The sequence below is a fragment of the Anopheles darlingi genome, chromosome X (genome assembly GCF_943734745.1).
Source record: "Anopheles darlingi chromosome X, idAnoDarlMG_H_01, whole genome shotgun sequence".
Taxonomy (NCBI): Eukaryota; Metazoa; Arthropoda; class Insecta; order Diptera; family Culicidae; genus Anopheles; species Anopheles darlingi.
This window is the reverse complement of record NC_064873.1, coordinates 8539421-8562554: the sequence shown is the minus strand read 5'-3', so window position 1 is coordinate 8562554 and position 23134 is coordinate 8539421. Positions and strand designations below refer to the sequence as shown.

The 23134-nt window shown below is 52.0% G+C and overlaps 2 protein-coding genes across 8 annotated transcripts in view; both read left to right on the top strand.

Moving 5' to 3' along the window:
* Positions 1-2870, top strand: part of LOC125956962 (cadherin-86C) — a 72463-nt gene extending 69593 nt beyond the window's left edge. For all 7 annotated transcript variants that reach the window (XM_049689303.1, XM_049689311.1, XM_049689319.1 and 4 more), the window contains one exon: positions 1-2870. This exon is cut by the window's left edge and continues 1719 nt beyond it. In XM_049689303.1, the coding sequence (XP_049545260.1) occupies positions 1-1089 (1089 nt within the window). In that variant the 3' untranslated portion in view covers positions 1090-2870.
* Positions 1-22790, top strand: part of LOC125957020 (eye-specific diacylglycerol kinase-like) — a 92312-nt gene extending 69522 nt beyond the window's left edge. Inside the window, exons 2-14 of the mRNA XM_049689376.1 lie at positions 6648-7075; positions 7182-9190; positions 10873-11029; positions 11796-12065; positions 12179-12308; positions 12380-12639; positions 12717-12799; positions 12868-13042; positions 13120-13393; positions 13474-13963; positions 14037-14260; positions 14332-14667; positions 14765-22790. Of these exons, the coding sequence (XP_049545333.1) occupies positions 6986-7075; positions 7182-9190; positions 10873-11029; positions 11796-12065; positions 12179-12308; positions 12380-12639; positions 12717-12799; positions 12868-13042; positions 13120-13393; positions 13474-13963; positions 14037-14260; positions 14332-14667; positions 14765-14859 (4593 nt within the window). The 5' untranslated portion in view covers positions 6648-6985 and the 3' untranslated portion in view covers positions 14860-22790. The remainder of the gene's footprint in view (positions 1-6647; positions 7076-7181; positions 9191-10872; positions 11030-11795; positions 12066-12178; positions 12309-12379; positions 12640-12716; positions 12800-12867; positions 13043-13119; positions 13394-13473; positions 13964-14036; positions 14261-14331; positions 14668-14764) is intronic.
* Positions 22791-23134: the final 344 nt, after the last annotated feature.

Sequence of the window (23134 nt, the reverse complement as noted above, 5' to 3'; positions counted from 1 at the left end):
GTACGGCGCGACAACACCACCGAAACCACCACGACCCGCATCCGGCTCACCACGTCCGACTCGCCGAAGAAGGATGGCGGCCTGCCGGGGGCGGGGGGTAAACCGACGGCACCGAAGCCACCCCGGCTCAGCAAGTCGGTGTCGCGGGAGGAAGCACTGAACGAGGGTGCCGGCGGCGAGCACTCGGTTAACCCGAAGTACATGGACTGGTACTACAACCTGGGCGGTAAGGAGGACTCGCTGGAGAAGCAGCGTGAGAAGCAACGTACGACGGCGGCTATGCAGACCACCACCACCATGACCACCAGCACCTCGTCGACGACGACCATTACGGCGGCCGGTGGCGGCCGGAAGCAGAAGGCACCGGTCGCGACACCGCAGCACCCCGGTGGCAGCACCACCGTCGAGGGGACGCCCGAAGCAGCCCGGGCCGGCAGCAAACCGGAACCGGCGCCCCGCACGAGCCCCCCCAAGGACCAGCCGCTGCCGCCGCCGCCGCCGCCGGGTGCCGGGCGGCTGCTGAAGGAGGACATCCAGCACGCCCGGAAGGTGGCGGCCGGTACGGCCGACACCGGCAGTAGCCATCCGCTGCTGCAACACTCCGAGCATCGGTACGAGGCCGCCTACGATCCGAGCCCCCAAATACCGGCACCCCCGGATAAGCTGCCCCACTACCTCTACCCGGAGACGCCACCGATCGTGAGCCGGGACAATAAGGTGCAGATCAAGATCGTCGACTCGTCGGCGGCCCCGGTTGTGGCGGCGGCTGCGGCGGCTGCAGCGGCGGCGTCGGCGGCCGCTACACCAGCGAAACCGGCGGCGCCGGCGGCTGGAAGGGATGATTCGACAACAGGCAGACAACAGACGACCGGAACTGGGACCACCAACAGCAAGGCGACGACCTCGAAGACGCTGAACGTGTCGACGCTCGAGGACGATCACGATTCGGGCATCGCGATGAACTCGCTGCTGAACACCAAGGGCCGGCGGAACAAGATCGCGGACAAGAAGAGCATCTTTACCATCGCCTACGATGACGTGCGCATACGGCAGATCCGCTCCGAGAGCGATACGCCGCCCTTCTCCTAACGGTGAGCGCTCCTGCATCGTCGTCCCCCCGTTTGGCAATCTGACAGATGAGTCCAGTACAAATTACTAGCCTTCCCGGGAGCCGAGGAGCACACACACTACGCTCCTAGCGTCACCCATAATAGCCACATCGCTGCCACTCTTCCCGCCATTTTTTTTTTGCCGTCTAACCAGCTAGAGCGAGAGAGAGAGAGAGCGAAAGTAGTGTTAAACGGAGCCATTGTTTGATTTCGAGGAGATACACCAGAGAGATCGTTTATATCCCGTCCCCTGTAGCGGGGGGGGCCCAAATGCCAATAGGAGTAGTAGCAGCTGTTAGTAAAGGTAGTAGCGGAAGCGCTCGCGCACTCTAGTGCACCACCTTAGTGAGCTGGGCTCGGGCTCATGTAGCCACCGCCTTCCTTCTCCTTTTTGAGAGCTTCCCGTTCGTTGTTCGTTGAGAGCAGCAGAGCTACACAAGGCCTGCAGGAGAGTCGCAGGACGTAGGTCGTAGTACACTGACCATTTTCCAGGCAGTCTAGCCTCTCTAGTAGAGCAGCAGCAGCAGCAGCAGCAGCAGCAGCAGCAGTAGAATTCTAGCAACAGTAGGCATCCATAGTACCAGATGGGCGTAGCAGTAGTACTAGTTAGTAGTAGTAGTACTAGTTAGTAGTAAAAGTAAGTCGTAGAAGCAGGTGGCAGGTTTGCCGCGGTCGTGTGTCCCGCCAGGCGGTTGGGCAGGTGATAGTAGGAAGAAGAAGAAGAAGAAGAAGAAGAACTCGTCGTATGTCGATGGCAATGCCTCCCCCTCCCCTTCCCACCCCCTCCCTTTTGGCTGGATCCGCGTAATGGTCCGCGTCCGCGCACAAACTCCAGAGTGATCGCGGCCCATCCCATCCCCAACACCACTTTTAACCCTAAGCGGACTCGTCGCTGCTCACTACCCCCTCCTCCTCCCCTCCCCTCCACCCCATCTCCGGTATGCGGCAGTAGTATCGAAGCAATCGAAGTTTAGCGAGCAGGTTTAGCAGTAGTAGTAGTAGCAGTAGTAGTAGTAGTAGCAGTGGAAACAAAACTAGCTATTAGCAGACGTAGTGATAGAGACCCCGCTCCCAGCATCCACCAATCCCGTTCCTCCTTTTGTAAATAGATGAGATACAGCTGAGGTGAGTTGTCGGTAGCCTCGCTGCATCCCCCCCTTCCCCGAGGCTGCGGCTCGTTGTAAACGCAGCAACAGACACACAACCACTGGTTGAGTTCGGCTGCCGCCACGAACGAACGAAGAGAAGCACGGTGTTTGGCCGTTCGGTGCCTCGCAAAAAAAAAGAAACGATAAAAACGACAACAACATCAACAACAGTAGGCAGCAAGGCAGCAAGGCAGCAAGAAGGTAAACTGTACCGGTCTGCACAGCACAGAGCACTGTGGCCATCGGTGAGGCCGAGCCCGTGCAGCCATTCTAGATATGCGGAGGCGGGCGCGCGCGCGCTCGTACGAAAGAGAGAGAGAGAGAGAGAGAGAGAGAGAGCAAGTTAAAGGATAAGTGAACCGATGAACACCCCGAACGTCCCGAAACCCGAAAAAACACCCCCTTCCGAGTATAAAAAGGGCGTTTGTGTGTTGTGTTTTTTTTTTCTGTGTGTAGAGTGTGTGGTTGTGTAGTAGTCGTCGGGTCGAGTGCTCGTGTGAGCTAGCTGACTCGAGAGGCCGAGGGTGACACGCTTTTACCCCCCCAACGGGCCCGGGAAATTAGGAATTGGAAATAAAGAAAACCCACAAAACGTTTTCCCATATTTTTGCAAACAACAAAACAACACTCGGACCCGTCCGTCTCGAACATCCGAAACCACTGGCGGGGGTTGAGGGGGGGAGGGGGAAGGTGTGCTCATCGTGGATGATGACTTGGCTTGGATACGCCACCTAGCGGCCAGTAGCGCGACTACTGTTGTGATGAAACAAAACCTAACAATCCCATTGCAAACAGCTGTTCCTAGAGGGCGGCTGCGCCTCGCACCCGCTAAATCTATCATAAGAGAGAGTGTGTGAGAGAGAGAGAGAGAAGAAATGGTGGTGCTGATGCGCATCCGCGCGCGCGAGAGAGTGTCGCTGAGAGACGAGAGAACGACCTAAGACAAGCTAGAGTGTGTGCGGCTACACTCCGAGCGAAGCGTCCTTAGTATAGTAGCATTCCGCCATCGTGCTCGTGAGGGTTGCTGTTGGCGGGCGCTTAGAACGGTACTAGCCCCGCGTGTCTGTGTGTGCATATACATGTGTGTGTGTGTGTGTGGGTGTGTGCTGGTGGGGCTTGTATACCTGCACTAAACGCCTAGCTTTTGCATTGGTTTTCAGCGCGCCTTAGAACGCCTTGGGTTCGGGCATCGAGGTGCTACAACATCAGCTCTAAAGCGCCGTCTACAGATTGTTGTTGTTGCTGTTGTTGTTATTGTGCGACAGAAGACACTGTCTTCAACTGTTACTTATCTTAGGCTCTTAGTATTTATTCAGCACTAGCAGTGCCCACATCATGATTCAAGTCGCACCCCAAAAACCGAACTCACATGCGCGCTTTTGCGCATGCTCTCTCTCTCTCTCTCTCTCTCTCTCTTGCTCTCTCTCTCTTGCTCTCTCTCTCTATCTCTCTCTCTTTCGCTCCCTTTCTCATCGAGTTTGTTTCATTTTTTGTCTCTATCTTTGTTTTCTTTCTCGAGAAAAATTTTCACACACAAGAGAGAGAGAGAGAGAGAGAGAGAGAGAGAGAGAGAGAGAGAACTCTGTATTCAGCCAAATTGGTCCTGGCTATAAATATGCGAAATTGGCCAAACAGCCACGAGATGGAAACAATGAATCCACCGGAGGGAATAAGTGATAAAGAAAGGGTCCTGGGGGGGCGCGGATGGTGGAAAATGATAGCGTGAGAGAGCGAGAGAGCGAGAGAGAGAGAGAGAGAGAGAGAGAGAGAGAGAGAGAGACTGAACTGATCTGGATTGAGCGGTTACAAAGGGTACGGCGCGCGACAACTGGCGCCAGTTTGCCAGTTTGTTTTGGCGGCTGCCGAAGGAACCCAGCACGACGCCGCTCCGTCAGCCGCGCGTGCCGCCGTAGGCGAGGGCTTGACTTGGAGGCCCCGAAGGTATTGTACACCTTCCGCCGCGCACACGAGGCCCCCTCAATGCCGGTCAATGGGGCCAAAAGCCCTTTGTTTTGCGCCTGCTGTTAGCTGTGCCTTTGCTCCTCTTTGTGTGTGTGTCCGTGTGTGTGTGTGTACATGGTATGCCTGGTGTGCCACATGGGAAATGCCCCGTCCTTCGTCCTCCTCCGCGAGCTTGCGTTAGTGGAGAACGCGGCAGAAGAACGTGCGAACCGCAGGAGAGACCGTGGGATGTGCCAGATCTGCCACTGCGTGTGTGTGTGTGTGGGTTGGGCAGGGTGCGAATACGGGCGAACGCCACATCGTACGTCATCGACCACAGTAGTCCAGCTTGTGCTGGCCCCGTTTTTGGTTTCCCCCTGTTCGCCTCAGCCCCGTGTCCACGAGACCAAGTCCGGTTCTGCAACGGACACGGACGACGCACACGGAACCGTCTCGCCGCGGTCTTGACCCCTGACCCCGAGCTCTTGATCCTCGGCGCACCTTCTTCCAACGCCAACCAAGCAGGAGCACAACATCTCGAGTTTAAAAGTGCGCACGTGTGTGTGTGTGTGTGTGTGTGGGTGCGCGTGTGTGCGTATGAATTGTTTTCACAATTGTTTTGCCCTGCCCTGCCCAGGCTGGCGATAGTGCGATACGCCAAACAAGGATTCTCTTCTAACAACAACAGAGAACCCACGCCCCCTCCCCACACCCCCACCCCCACTCCCACTTTCTATCTATCTCCCTTTATGTTGCGATGCTCGATTGCTGCTGAAGTGTCCACTAGTGTGGGCAGCGCAGATGAAAAGCGCACACATGCAGGCGCTAGGCGGAGTGTATCCTGGAAGCTTCCCGTGCCCCAATACCTTACACACACACACACACCAGGTTAATCGGAATCGAAATACGTCAGCAAGTTGTTCATACATGTGTAGATGTGTGTATGTGTGTGTGTGTGTGTGTGTGTGTGCACTGCGGAATGGAATGTGCGTGTGTTTCGTGTGGAAGGGGTGACGTGTGGAAGGGATGATGGGAGGGGGTGGATATAAAAGATGTGCTCCGTTCCGTGGGGTGCTCGCCAGGAGCACCTCGGAACACGGACTTCACAGCTCTCCCTCCCTCCCGTTCCCGATTCACATCATAGTCCCACCCCCACCCCCTTAGTGGCTCCAGAGGGTGGCTTTCTTTTTTTTTTGCTCTTTCTCTTTCGCTCTCCGCTTTTTCTCTTTCTCTGTCTCTTTGTTTCTGTCACGCGCGCGGGACACATCCCAACCCTCATCCCTTCCAAACACACACACGCACACACACGCCATCCTTTTCCCCCCTTTTTGGCTCCTTTCGATGGGCCCCATATGTGTGGACGCTGTATGCGCGGCAATGCGCGGCTCGGCCGACGGGGACGACTGCTCCGCCCCACACTCCACATCCCCCAAAGCACCACATCCCCAAAACAAGGGTGTACACGCACCGACAAGCGCGCGGTGGTGTCGCGGTGTTGCAAAATCGACCAAAACATTGTTTTCTCAAATACACACACACACGCGCATCAGTACGAGTGGTAGTGTAGCGAAACAGGAACACACAGGAGGAGAGACAAGTGATTTTACAACACAACAACAACAACAACAGCAACAACAACGCAACAACAACAACAGCAGCAGCAGCGTTCAATAATGATGTGCAGCATGTGCATCAGCGCCCGTGTGTGTGTGTGTGTGTGTATGCAGAACGGATCTACTATCAATCTCGTGCCACACCATTCAGCCTCATCCAGCAGCTACCAAAAGCGCGATCAAAGGACCGCCGAAGCTTTTTTAGCTCTTCCTCTCCACCGCGACACCATCATTAGCAACTTGTGCGTGCGTGTGTGCGTGCGTGCGTGATGGCAGACTTGTGTGCAGCCTCCCATCATCATCATCGTCATCATCAGCAGCAGCAGCAGCAGCAAGTGCCGCCACGGTGCTTGGGCGCTTCGCAAAAGCAATTAGTGCGCATAAGCGTGACTGGTGGTGAGGGGATGACTGGTGGTGCGAGGGAAGAGGAGGGGGAGGGTCGAAGGAGGTGGATTCAGTCGAGCCGAGCCGTGTTCTACTTCGCAAGGCGCGCGCGCACGTGTGTGTGTGTGTGTGTGTGTGTGTGTGATTCTTTAATCGAAACCAGGAGAAGAGACCATCCACCACGCCGCTGCCGTACCGTAATCGATTCGAAAAACGATTAGTCGCGGCAGCTCCTGGTTTCGGCCGTGAAGCCCCCCCCCCACACCTCATGTACCGGTTGTTGTTGTTGTTGTTATTGTTGTTGTTGTTGCTGGTGCTGTCTGTTGTTCTGCGTTCTATTATTAACACGTTCCCTGTTCGCGAAGAAGCGAACACACTATAGAGAGATAGTCGAGACCCGAGAACCACTTCAGCTGACCAGGCATCCCTTTCACCTCTTCCTCTTCCCCCAGCACCCGAACAGAGAGTGTCAGAACACAAGACAGTGCAGCAACAGCAGCAGCAGCAGCAGCAGTGCGCTAGTGCAATAGTAGTAGTAGTAGTAGTGTGTAAGTGGGTGAGTGAGTGAGTGCAAGTGAAGCAACACAACAACACAGTCGACGGCGGATAGTAGCGGTAGCGGCAGCATGGCAGCGCCGGGAGCGTATCGTCAGTGCGATCACCGAGCTTCCACGTAGCCCGATCGTCCCGGGAGCGCCTCATACACGTCGAAGGTGGCGGAAGAGGAGGAGGAGGAGAAGGAGAAGGGAGTAGGGGTGAGGCGAAGGCCGTTGGCCAAGACAAGGCGGTCATGTACCGGCTACGCAACACCTTCACCCGCTCCCGGACACCAACCGGCGAGGAGCTAAAGACGCAGAGCAGCCTGGAGGTACCGAAGCAGGTAAGCGTAACTTCGTGCGACGAGAGAGAGAGAGGCCATTGCTGACTGACCCCATTGTTGTTCCCCCCCCCCCCCCCCCCGGCCCCGCTGCTGGGCGCTTCATCAGGTCCGATCGGCATCATTCGATGAGATACAGCTCGAAGCCCAGCGTGCCAGCCAGCTGCTGAAGGTGCAACAGCAACAGCAGCAGCATCAGCAGTCGATGGATGAGCCGACGCGAGTACTGCTGCATGTACCACAGACCACGATACCGGGTCAGCGATCGCGCAGTTTCGATCTGACCGGTTCGTCCGGCGACTCGACGACCGGTGAGGGTGGGGCGCCACCATCGGTCGCCTTCCTCGATGTACCGCGCCGCTTCCAGCGCCGTAAATCCAACACCAAAACACCGGCCCCGCCCGCCTGTGTTCACTGTCTGTACCTGGAAGAACAGCAGCAGCGACAGCAGCAGCAGCAGCAGCAACAGGCGCAGCAGCGCCTGCTGGGCGAAGCGGGACGACCAGAGGCACCCGGCCACACCTCGTCCTCGTCGGACGGTGACGATCGGGATGGGGCGTCCGGTGGCGAGGTGCCGGTGGATGGTGCGACCGAAGATCGGGAACGAGCGGCGAGAATGCGAAGTGATGCTGCAGCGGCTGAGAAGATGCAGCAGCAGCAGCAGCAGCATGAGGCAGAGGCCGGAGGCTACTACGGAGTGGAGGACTACGGTGGAGTGAACCGGGACGAGGACAACGAAAACGCCAACGAGGGAGGGGAGGAGGAAAACGATGAGGAAAACGACGAGGAGGAGGAGGACGAGGTGAACGCGGCGGAAGAGGAAGAGGAGTACGAGTACGAGTACGAGGAGGCGGAAGAGGACAGGGAAGCGGAAGAAGAGGCGGAAGAGGAGGTGGAGGAAGGGGAGGAGAGCGAGCGGCAGCGGCAGCGGCAGCGACAGCGACAGCCGGTGCCAAGACCCGACGAGCCCGACGAGGACGACGAGGAGGACGAAGAGTACGACGAGGAGGAAGCTGCTGAGCAGCAGCAGCAGCGGGTGGTGGTGGTCAGCCGACGCTCCACCAGCCTAACACCGCTCGGTGACTTCTCCACCCTCTTCCAACGGATGTCAACTCGGGGGGTGCAGCAGCAACAGCAACAACAAAAACAGAAGCAGACGACGACGGGCGCTATAGCGCCACCGTGCGCCATCACACTGACACTGCCCCCGCCGCCGGTGGTACAACCGACGTCGACCACCACCAGCGAGCTTGTACTGGAAGCTGGCGGCGCCCCCTCCCCCGGCATGGCCACGCATCTCAGTGAGATTGTGCTCACCATACCGGCCGCCCACCCGGACGATCAGCAACAGAGCGGCAGTGGCGGCGGCGACGGCGGCGGTGGCGGCGCCGGTGGCGAACCATCGGTGACGTCACCGACGGCGGACGAGCCGCACGGTAACCGGACGAGACGACGCTCGATCTCGCGCCAGGAAGCGATCGTTATCGAGGCGACCGACGGCTCGGTCGAGAACGTGGCGGTGGCGGCAGAGGCGGCCGCCTCCGCCGCCGTCTCGCCACCACCACTCCAGGACACCCGGATACCACCGCTACCACCGTCGTCGCTACCAAGCGGCAGCCAGCACCACACGGAGCACCTTCCCGCCGGCTACGCACCGGCGCATCCCGTCGCACCGCCACCACCATCCTCTCCACCACCGCCGCCGCCGCCAACGATAGCAACCACGATGATCCTCCCGCTGACCATTGGTCCGGGTATGGTGGGACCGGGCGAACCGGACGACACGACCGTGCACGACATCTACCTGCAGGTGCCGGATCTGAAGCGCGACCGGGCCGCCTCGGTCGACTCGTGCTTCACCAAGGTCAAGAGTGCTAAGACGGAGGAGCTGCTGCCGCCGGACGGCGACCTCACGCTTCTCACCGTCGTCACCGGCAGTGGCGCGATCCGGTCGCGCTCGGTCGACATCGTGCTACCGACGGAGGAGCAGGCCCGCTACAAGGCACTTGCCCTCACCGACAGCGGTGGTGGTGGTGCCGGTGACGGCGGTGGTTGCGGCGGCTTAGCGGCTGCTGATGGTGTATTCGAGCAGCTCGTTACCGCCGCCGGTGCCAAGGGGTAGGTAGTAGTAGTAGTAGCACTAGTAGTAGGTACAGTGACGGATAACTAAATAGGACAACCGCCTCCATGAATTTCTTCATACAGGGTTACTGACATGAAGTGTTACCTATTCAAAGCACCATAACTTTTTTGTGTGTAATTATTTTTTAGTGATTTCAAAGACAAAATTGTTTGAGGATAATCAAAATTTCAGAATCCATTCACTTTAGCCCGATGCGGCCACGTTTGCCTTAACTGCAGCCTTCAAAAGGTCCAAACACGAGTTGCATGTTGCACGAATGTAATCGTGTAGTATTTTGGCCCATTCTCGATTTCTTCAGGGCATCCATACTGGCTTATTTTATAGTCCTCATCTTGCTAAACAATATGGACCGGATGAAATAGTCCTTCGCATTTGCGTATGGCAAATTCGAAATCTGTTGTGTGGACGAAATGAAATGTGGAACATGATTTTTTAACCATTCTTGGTTCACATGAGCTTTATAAGAGGGTACTGAGTCTTGCTGGAACGTCCATGGTCTACGACCGAAATGTTTACGTGTTCACGGCTCTAAATCCTCGCTTCCAAAACATTTTCTCGATAATATTTCGCATTCACTTTGACACCAGGCTCGATGGAAACAATTGGAGAGCGCCCATCAGCGGTCACTACGGCCCAAGCCAGTTTTTGTTATGGGAAATTGCTACGAGTGACTGTATGTAGGCTCAAATTCTCGTCTGAGCGTTCGGTCAAGTAAATTCGACCGTTTAGAGAGTTTGTGAACTGCCAATCGGGAATTTTTGTTTCATCAGAGAACGCAATGTTTGAAAATTCTCAACGTTCGTGCAAGCGCATAAACTCCTTTACTTGATCGAACCAAACTTTTTTTTTGATACGGTGTAAGGTCATGCCATGTTTAGAATTTGAAAGACCTTTGTTTAAAGCTCAATTTGAAGTATTGCTCGAATGATTCGAGCCAAAAACCACTTCTCTACATCCTTTTGAGTGACGCTACGACGTGAAATTCTTTCAATTTCCCATCATAACTTCACCAATTTTTTTTTTTCGATGTTGCGGTTTTTCTTGGTCCGCTTTCAAAGCGTTTTGCAATGCTACCGGTATCATTGTAACGTTTTATGGTGCGATAAACGAACATCTTCTTCACTTTGAGGTGACGAAGCTCTCGAACAATAGCTGGTTAGGATTTTCCAGCAATTACGGAATTACGTTTTAACTCCATATCGATAAAAAAAATGTTAACACAAATCTGAGACCCAAATGCTTTTAGTAACTTGTAAATACTACATTGCACTGTCATTAGTACAATTTTGACGTTTCTGACATGAGCGGTTTGAGAGATACAGTAGTTTGAATTTGATAACACTTCATGTCAGTAACCCTGTAGATTCTCAATTTTGAAGCAGTAAAAAACATCCATACTATGTGACATTTGTTTGCAGTTGATTTGAAAAGGGAACCGTAGCGAATGAAGGAGCACACCCTTAATGTTTCATTTGTTGGTAGTGATAATTATTGGTGCAATATTGATCCAAATCATCATAGATGATGATCAAATCATCATAGAGATGGTGGTTCTATCTGGTTGTCCGATAAATTGCAAGTGTCCCGCTACGCGAACCCAGCAAGCCTCAAAAAAACCTTCCCCCCCTCTTTTTGTCCGTGCAATGTGTATTGACAGGTATGGTGGGCCGGGCGCCGGTACTGGTGGTGAGGAGCGGCGGTATCAGATTCGGTGCACGCCCGACTGGACCAGCGCCGCCGTACCCGGTGACCATCTGTGGGTACCGACGGCCGTGTCCGGCGACTGGTGCTACGTCGGTGACAACGACTGTTCGGTGAGTTTTTGGGGAACCGGAATCGTCCCTCCACGCCACTCACCACTCACACTCCACCTTCACTTCTTTTTCTTCTTTTTCTTCTTGTTCTCTCTCTCTCTCTTCTCTCTCTCTCTCTCTCTCTCTCTCTCTCTCTCTCTCTCTCTCTCTCTCTCTTTCTCTTACTCTATCTTTTTTTCCCTTTCTGTCCGTCTTTCTCTTTTTCTTCCTCTCCTTCTCTTTCTCTCTCTTTCTCTTTCTCTCTCTATTTCTCTCTCTCTCTCTCTTTCTCTCTTCTAATATCCTGCTCACTATCTATGTCTATCCCCTACCGTTTGTCGCGTGACACCATGATATCGGGCCTTCGACACCTTCTGGACCTTGGCACCGCTTCCCTGCACCCCTTGCACCATATCAACCTTCCACCAACCACTGTTCCCCTTCCCCTCACCTGTCCCACTCGCAAACACTAGCCAGCGTCACGCCGAAACCCCTACGCACAGAGTTTTCGACCGGCGGCCAACGTCGTCATCGTCGCGCATCTGCATCTGCAACCGTCAGCCGCCGATCGTCACATCACCGCCATCATCATAACCATCATCATCGCCATTCTGCACCAAATGCACCATCTCCCACACAAACACACACACACACAGCGTACCGTGATGTCAACTAACGACCTAATGTGGCTCTGATCCCTCTGGCTCTCTATCTCTCTCTTTATCTTTCGCTCCGATTCACTTGTGACCTCTCGTGATCCACCTGGCTAATCGGTGGCGGAGAGCAGAGGAGTGGCCCACGGTTAAAGTGCGCCGGTTGCAAGATCATCGCGCACTGCAGCTGCCTAGCGCTGTTAGTCGAGCGAAACGCTCGCTGCAAGCCAACCTTTCGCCTGGCACGACTGGCCAGCGCAGGCCAGTCCAAACAGCAGCAGCAACAGCAGCAGCGACAACGACAGCAGCAACAACAGCACCAGCAGCAACCGCTGTTGCTGCAAACGGCGCACCACTGGGTACATCGGCGCACCGGTAAAGGCAAATGTGGCCAGTGCGGCAAGGTAAGCACAAAACAGACACTCAAACAAAAGGAAACAAAAGGCAAAAGAACCCTGACCTGAGAGCTCTTCTCAAAAATATATCTACCCTCTATTCTACCACTTCCGCTACGCAGTCATTGCAGGCAAAGCTGTCGTTCAGCTCGAAGGAGATCGTAGCGTTATCGTGTGCCTGGTGCAAATCATCATATCACAACAAGGAGGCGTGCTTCTCCGTCGATCGAATCAGCGAGGAGTGTTTGCTGGGTAAGTGAATAGGCGTAAGGCGGCTAGCTACTACTCCGGCGGCTAACGACACGGCATACACACACACACAGGTACTCATCGGCGGATAGTGGTACCACCGTCCTGGATCGTGAAGCTTACCCGAAGGGGCAGCAGCAAGGTGACCGCTTCGTCGACGTCGAAGGAACGCCGAGCGGCTAAGGGAGCGGCTAAGCAGACGAGCGTGAAGAAGGCATCCAGCGGCGGCCAAAAGCGAGCACCACCTCACCCTGCCTTCATCGTGCGCCCTGTCCCGAGAGCCAAGCTAACGCCGGTGCTGGTGTTTATTAATCCCAAGTCCGGTGGAAATCAGGTGAGAGCCTCATAGCTTCCCCTCCCCCCGTTGGGGGTGTCGACCTCGTATTATAACGTACTGCTGTGTGCTTGCAGGGCTCGAAGTTGATCCAAAAGTTCCAATGGCTGCTAAACCCGAGGCAGGTGTTTGACCTTAGCCAAGGCGGTCCACGTATGGGGTAGGTTTTGAGCGCGCGACCGACCTACAATTCCGATCTCTCCGATGTCTGCTGTCTGGTTTTCGCAGGTTGGAGCTGTTCCGGAAGGTGCCACATCTGCGCGTTCTGGCCTGCGGCGGTGACGGTACCGTCGGCTGGGTGCTCTCCGTGCTCGACCAGATCAACTTCCGGCCGGCACCGGCCGTCGGTGTGCTACCGCTCGGCACCGGCAACGACCTGGCCCGTGCGCTCGGTTGGGGCGGCGTATGTAGTTCCTCCCTCCTCACACACACACGCGCACTGTCCCACTGAACTAATAATGTGCCTCCCGACTCTGACAGGGCTACACGGACGAGCCGATCGGTAAGGTGTTAGCCAACATTGAGGCGTCAGAACCGGTACGGCTGGACCGCTGGATGCTGAAGGTCGAACCGAACGTGACCAAGCTCCACACCACCACCACCACCACCACCACCGCCACCAGCACCACCACCGCAACCGCCACAACCCCTGCCGGTGATGGCGGCAAGGACAATCTACCGCTGAACGTCGTCAACAACTACTTCTCGCTCGGTGTCGACGCCCACATCGCGCTCGAGTTTCACGAGGCCAGGGGTAAGTGTGCACCTCTCGCTGGTGCACTAGCTCGATCACGCTCGGCTTTTTTTCACTCCATCTTCCATTTCCATTGGCAGAAGCACACCCGGAAAAGTTCAACTCGCGGTTGCGCAACAAGATGTTTTACGGGCAGGCGGGCGGTAAGGATCTGCTCAAGCGCAAGTGGAAGGGGCTGGCGGAGTTCGTGACGCTCGAGTGCGACGGCAAGGACCTGACGCCGAAGCTCAAGGAGCACAAGGTGCACGCGATCGTCTTTCTCAACATCCCGAGCTACGGTGGCGGTACGCACCCGTGGAACAAATCGGGCGGCCAGTTCGAGCCGGCGATCGATGACGGGCTGATCGAGGTGGTCGGGTTGACGACGTACCAGCTGCCGCTGCTGCAGGCCGGCGGCCACGGTACCTGCATCGCCCAGTGCCGGTCGGCCAAGATTGTCACCTCGAAGATCATCCCGATGCAGGTGGACGGTGAGGCGTGCAAGCTGCGACCATCGGTGGTCGAGCTGACGCTGCTGAACCAGGCGGTGATGCTGGCGAAGAAGAAGTCGGGCAAGGCCGCGAACCTCTCGTAAGTATGCCGGAAGGAAGACAACCGGAATTTGGCTCAACGCAACGCTGACACACACACACACTTTCTACAGACAAGAGAAGCTGGAGACGCTGAACGTGCAGCTGCTAAGGATCGGGATGGCAGACTACGAGCAGCTCCACTACGACAAGGAACAACTGCGACAATCGGCGGTCAGCCTCGGTACACTCGAGACGCGCAGCACCGATCTGGAGCAGGTGCGGCTACTCATCAACCGGTACTGTGGTGAGCGCTCGGACTGTCCCAAACTGTCGCCCGACTGGTGCTTCATCGATAGTAAGTAGCTAGCTGCCTAAGGCTGCCAGCAAACGCTCACTCACACAAACACTCGTGTATCTCGTTGATAGGCTGCACGGCCGAGCGCTTCTTTCGGGTCGATCGGGCCCAGGAGAATCTGCACTGCATCACCGACATCGCCACCGACTGCCGGTTGTTTCTGCTCGACCAGGACGGTAGCCGGCCGCCGGCACAGCCACAGCCACAGCCACAGCCGCCACCGACGGCGGTATCGCTTTGCAACGCGGGCTCGACGGACACGGAACCGACACCGGGCAGTAGCAGCGGCAGCGGCGGCAGTAGTGCCTCCCCGTACTACAAGTACCCCACCTTGAACCGCTCGCTGTCCGGGCCGCCAGGCTCGGAGTCGTTCAGCTTCCCCACGGTTAAGCTACTGGCACGCAAGAGTAAGTACCCCTCCCCCACACATAGGCTGGTGCGCTGACCACCGCTGAGCACCACCACCGCTAATGCTCCCTGCCCTGCTAATCCCGTCCACTCCAGACTCGCAGGAGGCGGTCTGCTGTGCACACCAGAGCGAAAGCGCCGGTAGCACCCCGAGGCCACCATCATCCGTGCAGCTACAGCCGCCAAGGTAAATTGCGGCAGCGGCCGCAACCCGACCGATTCCGCAACAGTAGTAACCGTAGCCGTTACTAGCCGCCGCACTACTAATAAACCGAGCACACCAGCCGACGCCAGACGCAACTTTACTTACTACCCCTTCTTCTATCCGGGTGCTAGTGCTCCGACTCCCGTGTTGCTTATCGGCAGCCATGTGATATGCAGGACTCATGAGAGAGTGGTCAGAATCATGCGTCGAGAGTCGACGCGTCACGGCCGCCATTCGTACGCGTGACACTGCACTCGTACGCATTAATTCATCTGACTTCCAGATGCTGGACAATCAGGAGGCAGGTGCAAACGTTTACTGCTGCTTAACGTTGCACGTTTGCCATCGCAGCCATCGTCGCCTGCGCTCCCAGGTACACAAGAGTATACCGTGTCGCAGAAAGAGAGAGAGAGAGAGAGAGAGAGAGAAAAAAAAGGGGGAAAAGAGAAAACTGCACTGCGTGAAAGCAAAACAGGAGGGCAGAACCGTTCGTTGACGTTAACCGCAATACCCAATTTGTGTATCAGCACAATTGGCGTACCGGGCAACGGTGAGCGTGTCGATTCCCGTACGGCGATATCAATAGCCTTAGGCGATGTGTTCATTTTGTTCCTTTTGACGTTGACGTTGCCATTCGCGCGATGCTCCAGGCGACTGCCTCGGCGGCGGTGACAGCAGCAGTCGTCAATATGATCTCAATAGTAAATGACGCCAAACAATTGTCTAGTTGATAGTTGTCGCCCTGCGGGAAGTGACACCTGAACCGTTTAGAGCGTGAAAAACAGAGAGAGAGAGAGAGAGAGAGAGAGAGAAAGAGAGAAAGAAAGAGAGAGAGAGAAAGAGAGAGAGAAGGAACGAAAAGAAGCAAATTATGAATGGATCAATGAATTCCTAAACGAAAGACTCATCGGCACCTTCACATGGTCACCGTTTTTAATGATCAAGACACCATTTTGCAACATACTTACGTGGATTTTTAAACTCCCTTTTTCATGTGAGCCTTGTCAAAAAAAAAACACACACACACACTCACCCACACACACACACCCACCTCGCAAAGTAGCGCTATATATGGGCACCTAACCTATCCTCAAGTGTATCAGTCACCGGCACACACTCATATACACACGCTTACAAAGCCAAAACGAATAGAATTAAGCCAGAACAATGACTACAATGATATTTTTTAGCACTGGCAAGCAACGAGCAATCAAACTAGGAAAGGCTCTTGTACAACTATAACTATAACAGCAACAGCTGCTTCTTGTTGTTGCTCCAGCTGCTGCTGCTGCTGTTACTACTACTAGTACTGCAACCACTGCTGCTGCTACTACTACAACTACTACTACTAGTTCCACCAATAACGCTAGCGAATCGTATTGGTGCTCCAACAGGACCAGAGCCTACCGTGTTCACACACTAGTCTAGTCTTCGGGAACCGGGCCGGATCGCATCGAGCACTGCTAATTCACCAGACTAAATACGCACACAGGAATTCCAAAAGGGCTCGCGAAAGAGAAAGAGAGAGAGAGAAAGAGAGAGAGAGAAAGAGAGAAAGAGAGAAAGTGCTTATAGCAAACCTCCCATCACACCCATCCTACTGAGGCGCACGAACACAACCTTCATTTTTGAATCTAGTGTGCACGTTTGTGTGAATGCATGTGAGTGTGTGTGCGTGTGTGTGTGCGTGTGTGCGTATCTAGTAGCTGAAGATGGCCAGGAGTCACTGACCGATGGACCACTTCCGTATGCCTAGAGGGTGTGCGGCCTAGGGGTAGGGCCCGTGCCCCTCCATCCCGTGTTCCTATCAATGGCGCATAATAGCGTAATGCTTGTTAAATGCACGGCAAGAACAGACTAACTAGTAGGTGGTCTGTTCACGTAGCGTAGCGTGTAGCTCACTGCGTAGCGTGCGCAGCTGACAGCAGAGACATGAACCGGACCGTGCCGCAAAAGGCAATCTTCTCGACGAGGCAGCCCGGCTGAAGCAAATCCTTGCCAATGGTTTTGGAACGGACACTGGAGACACGTGAATGCTGCACCTGGTGACCAAAGGTAACCACTACGAGCTTAACGTTTGGACAAATCACTAAGATTAGCTGACTAGTAATTAGTGAGGGCGGACGAGTGTGGGTGTCTGTGCACACCGGCACGAAAAAAACAACAACACTGCTGTAAACTGCTGCTACTGACGATGATGATCATGATGCTGGTGGCGGCAAATGGGGATCGAGACAGGGTAGACGATATTGAACCAAAACGAAAACGGGCGCCCTCGACTGCACACACAAATGCACCACTCCCGGTTGGTTTACCGTGGCCCGTGTTTATGATGGATTTGAATAAGAATGTGGAGCTCTCTGGATTTGCTTTCCCTACTGCCCGCCGAGAACACGACAATCCTACTCGTTGTTCCACAAAAGATTGCTCGGAATTAAGGGAATGCGCGAAATATGCGCATAATGTAACGCATATCTACTTCAATGATCGCGCAGCGTTCGCGCAACATTAATTGCCAGACAATGCAACGGAACGCATACAGCAGCGAAATAACGAAGAACGGAAAAGGATTCCGTAACGAATATGACGCATCACAGGGCAAGCGAAAGCGAGGGAAAAGTAAAAGCACAACGGAAATGATCGGTGGCTCAACTAAAACAAAGCGGGATAAAAACCAGTTGTAAAGATTGCAACAATAAACAAACAAACAAGGAAGGATAGGAAAGGAAATGGCTAGTAGGTTCGAAAACAAGGAGCGAAGAAAAGTAGAGCAGACAAGCTCTAGCGAAACAATTCCTGTGGTCTTCAGCGTACAACGATTGTTAATAACTTTATGGCGTGCCAGAGCGGGAAGTAAGAATCAAAAAAGACACACACACAATGAAGATTGCAAACTATTTGCAATGGGGCGCAAAGAAAAAAAATATCTTTTTCTCTGTCTTTTTTTATAACTGTGACAAAATATAAACAGCGGACCAAGTGAAGGGTACTTTTATGAAGCAGTGAACAGACAAAAAAAAACAAACAAACAAACAAACAAAACCAGTAGATAGCATGTGTTTGATGTTTTCGAAGAACCAAATGAAACCAAAAGGGCCAAAAGCCCAAAACAATGTGTAAAGCAAATCGATAATCAATCGATCGAATCGATAACGGTAGCAACGGTAGCAACACGGAAAAAAACATCAAGAAAGAGAGAGAGAAAGGAAGAGCAAATCAAGATGAAAGCAAACAGGTGTACAGTGCGCAGCTACCATATTCTCCGCAGCTCAACAGCTCTTATGTCTACACTTATACTTCTACTGCAGTGTCTGAGTAAGATAAGAATTGCACCTAGTGGAATTAAAACACTTTTACTCAAAATATCACCAACCACACTCACACACCATTCCTAAATTAGCTCAATCGGCACCAAAAAAAAAAGGAAGCGTTTGGAAGGTGGGTGGTAACGCGAACGATGGTTATTACGCATGGACTAGCATAGCTAATATCACTGACTAGGTCAGGTCAAACTAGGGGAAAAGTAGGAACATTTAAAAGAATGGATGGATTGGGGTGCAGGGGGAGTAGAATTGTTACGAATTTTGTTCCCGAAACGCTATTTTACCACACGCAATACGGTTTTCGGCACTTTAATCATCGAACAGTTTAACAACTAATTTAGGAAAACAAAAGTAAACGAAGCCAGAGGCAGAGAGAAAGAGAGAGAGAGAGAGAGAGAGAGAGAGAGAGAGAGAGAGAATAAGAAGAAAAAGAGAAAAAGGAATTAGTGTGAAATTAAAACAAAAAATAACAACAACCAAAAAACAACTAGAAAAACGAAGTCGAAACGAACTATCTTTACCAACCTCTAGGTTTGTGCGTGTATGCGTATGTATGTGTGAATGCGCGCGCGCGTGTGTGTGCGTGTATGTGCGTGTCTTTTCACTACCTAATTGGTTTTTCCCCCCTTTTTGTAATCGGTATTTCTGAGCATTTTTTCCCCGTTTGCATCCACGGCACACGGCAGTCGGGATAGTCGGGAGTCATATTGAGGTGCCGAGGACGCATGACGAGGCGAACGAAATCTGCTGCGACTTTAGTACTTCGCACTGAAGAACCGATTCATAGGCGCAGAGGCGGTAAAAACAGGAAAAATGATAGTACGAAAATGTGCTTTATATAGTCAATGCCTACCTGAATGGACAGATGGATTTATTTTTTTCTCAAAATGACCGAATCGAAGAGCAACGATGGCAGGCCCGGGCAGCACGCCTTGGGAGGGTGGAGACTGAAGGGCAACCGACAGGAGAGGGCCAACTGTTTGTGCTCACTTTAGCCGAAACGGAACAACAATGACGAAGTAGAAGAAGACGAAATAGAGGAATAAATACAAGGAACAAACAGTGTAGTTTATCGAAATATCCTCCTAAGTGGTCTTTAGGAAGCACCAAGTAGGACGAAGGGCGTAGTGGGCGTGTTGAACTTGAGAGGCAGCGATAAAGGATTACTGAAAGCAGACACAAACATTCATACACACACATACATAGACACACAAATGGGTGGCAGAAAGCGAAAGTGAAAGAGACAAGAGAGAGAGAGAGAGAGAGAGAGAGAGAGAATGAGCGCGCATACCAGCTTCACAATTCCCTTGTCTTGTACTTTTGCAACAGCAGAGCACATCGCGTACTTGTCGCCTAGGATTTTTTTTAGACACCATCGCGTGCTTAGCGTTAGCCCAATAGGAATGAAACCAACGACGTCACCACTAGCCGGCCGGGGTGCTGTAAACCTGGTCGCAATCTCGCATCTCACATCTTTTTATCCGGTGTCGGTGTAGCAACCTAGTGCAACTAAGCGACAAGCACAACAACACCTGAATGGTAGCCCCTGAGCTATACGATCCAAGTAACGACTGTAGTTCCTTAAACCCCGAAGCCTTGGCTCATCCTGCTCGTCGCACCTTTCTCCTCAACCACCCTCACTCCCTTCACTCCTACCAAACACCAGACAGCAGCAGAGCATAACAGAGGAAGGATACAGCCTCCTTTTTCAAACAACTAGAGCACACAAGCACGAACTAGGAAACCTAAAGTAATAATAATACTAATATTAATGATAATAATGATAAAACTAATAATAATAATAATAATAATAATAATAATAATAACATTAAAACCCAGAAACCAAAATTCTATGAATTTCGTAATATCATGTTTTTCTTATTTAGATGATATTTCAGCTCCATAAAGGCGTGTAAAGGTATACAGCTCCGTAACATAATATTGTCCACGGATGTGAAATTGAGATAAGGAGCAGCAGAACAAAACTAAGCGATAAAACAGGAACACCCAAAAAAAACGCGATGGAAACGAAACTAATGTAATGTAAACAGAACAAGGCATATTACTTACCTTAAAAATGTATAAGAACCAATCCTTTTACAATCACATACACATATTTGCAACCTGAAACACCTTAAAACCAGTCTTGGAGCCTTACGAAGCATATATTTGGAAAGAAATGTTTCATCAAACAAAAAAAAACCAAAAAATTTAGCAAAGTATGTGCCGCGAGGACCATCGAAGAAGTTAGTATAATAAAAAACGAAACCCCGAATTACAGGGTGGGGAGCGTCGAGGGAACGTTGGGAATCGAAAAGTGAAGCAACGATCGGATCGTGCTGGAAGAAGGAAGAATGTAATCATCATTATCAAATGAATGAAAACTACCACTGTAGTATCGCGCCGCGACCACACTATAATTAATTATTAGCACAATGTACCGTAGCTTCATCACAATATATTGGGCTAGACCTATCAGCATCTTTATTACGGCTCTCCGATAGGTTTTGAACCGGTACAGTGGAAATGTAAATTTTTAGTTGGCTTTCTTACACCATTGACAAAATGTATGCAACTGGGTCTATTATTATTTAACAGACCCGCAATTGTTCTGGCGACGGGTCTATTAAGCGTTAATAGACCCGGTTGCATACCTTTTAGTAAATGGGGTATTTTTTCCACATGTATGCATATATATTATACGCTAATAATATTGCGATAGGGCATGGAAAGCAGGTACGCACAGCTATTGTGTATATGTATTTTTGTAATTGTTTTTGGAAATAGAGATATCTCTCGTTCAGTTTAAGTTCTCACCATATTCATTAACCAACAGAAAAAAACTGGCCGTATGGACGCTAGTCCAATATTATTCGCTAATTTGATACCTGATAATTATTACAGTGTGAACGTGCAGGTCAGAGCACACACACACACACACCACACTGAGGAATACGAGCACCAAGCTGTATGAACAGGGGGAAACATCCCATTTTGAGTTCACCATCGCAGCGAATCGTTCATCTTGAAGTGGACGGAAAGAGTAAAGTAAGATAGCGAAAAAAAACTAGATGGGTTATCAAAAACTAGCGGAAAAAAACACAAAAAGGGAAGAAGAAAGCAACTGCAAAACATAAAGACTATCTATTTACATACTCATTCGATGTAGACAACACGAAATCACGACAACCAAACGCTCAAGATCTAATTGCATTTAGAATAACAACTCCATTCCAAACTAGAATGCGATCAGAAAAGAAGGACGGAGAAAGCAAGAAAGAAAGCGCTGAGAGATGAATAGAGGAAGAAAGAGAGAGAGAGAGAGAGAGAGAGAGAGAGAGAGAGAGAGAGAGAGAGGAAATTTAAAAAAAAGCCCCAAGTGTCTATTCCATTAAGCTAGCGAATGTTTTGCAAGTAAGTTTTCATCCTTTCACTAGGTGAATTCATAACCCAGCTGTGCCCTTCAAACTACACCTTCCCTCTCCTCACTCTTCTTCTCTGACTCCTCATCTAATTTGTCCCATTGTCCAGCATTAGTACCTGCTACCCTGGGAATGTGACCAGCGCGCAACCTAGGTCTTTAGGCATTTTTGACACACATAGACACACGTACAAACACACACACACACACACATACGCTTGCGCGCACATACACATTGGCTGGCTTAAGCCCGAAGCACCAACGGTTCATTACTACTATATGTATCACAAAGCTGCACCCACTAGTGACGAAAGCGGGAGAGAATAAGAGAAAAATAGGAAAAGAGAACAAGAGCGAAAGAGAGAGAAAGAGAGAAAGAGAGGGAGAGAGAGAGAAAGAGAAAGACAGAACGAAAGAGAAAATAACAAAAACCAGAAAAACATAAACGTTATGCGCAACGAAATAATGCAACACAACAATACTACGGAAAGCTAAAGGTGTTAAAGCACGAAACAAATCAAGCCAATAGGTAAAACAGTGAGGAGAGTGGCGTGCTGGGGTCCCTGGGGAGCGGGACTGGTTGGAATTGTATTGAATTGTAATTCATAAAAAAAAAACTCTGAATCACCACATGGGAGCTCCGAACCCCGCTCCCTCTAGGCAGCGCACCGTGTACTATATATATTTATGGTCGACCACCTTTCATTCCCTTCCCCCTCCCCCTCCCCCTCCCCCTCCCATCCTCTCTCCCTCCACTTTGCAGAGGATGCGTTTGCTATCGTAGGCCAAATTGCATTGCACAGCAGCAGCAGCAGTACTGCTTCGCGTTACTGCTGCAGACGATGATATTGGTGGAACGACGTATCGAAAGGGAGCAACTGGTTCTGAGGAGTAGAACGCGAAACGCGAAAGTGGGAAAGTGGGAAGGGGAGATTAGGTAACGTTCTACGAACGAACACAGAAATGTCACACGAAAAAGAACCAAAAAGCGAAACAAAAAAACACACACACACACACCTTCAAAACCAAAACCCCAAAAAAACTCTATCGTCCGCACCAACCTATCGGTTATTAGAAACGGGATACCACAACAACAACAACAACAAACACACACACACATACACACACACAACAACAACCTTGTCCATTTGTGCATTGTACAATTTACTAATGAAAGTCACTAAAGAAAGATAACAAAAAACCAAACCCCCCCCCTCGTGCCTTAATAGCGCAGCAGCGCAGCGTCTCTGGGTTGTGTTGTCAGCCCAAACGGAAAGAAATGATGCATCCCGGAGCAGGCCTGCCAGTAGCGAGCAGGCGGACACACGACCACACGACAGATGTGCAGCTCCAGCTGTGAAAGGGGGGTTGATTATAATAATTCACCCCATCCACCCACCCACCCAATCGTTTTGCGTATCATATTCGACGATCGTTGGCCCCCTTTGCTTGATGTGTGGTTGGTTTGGCGGCCGCGTGGCCGCGGCGCCCGTGCTCACACATTCGCTCGGCGGCTA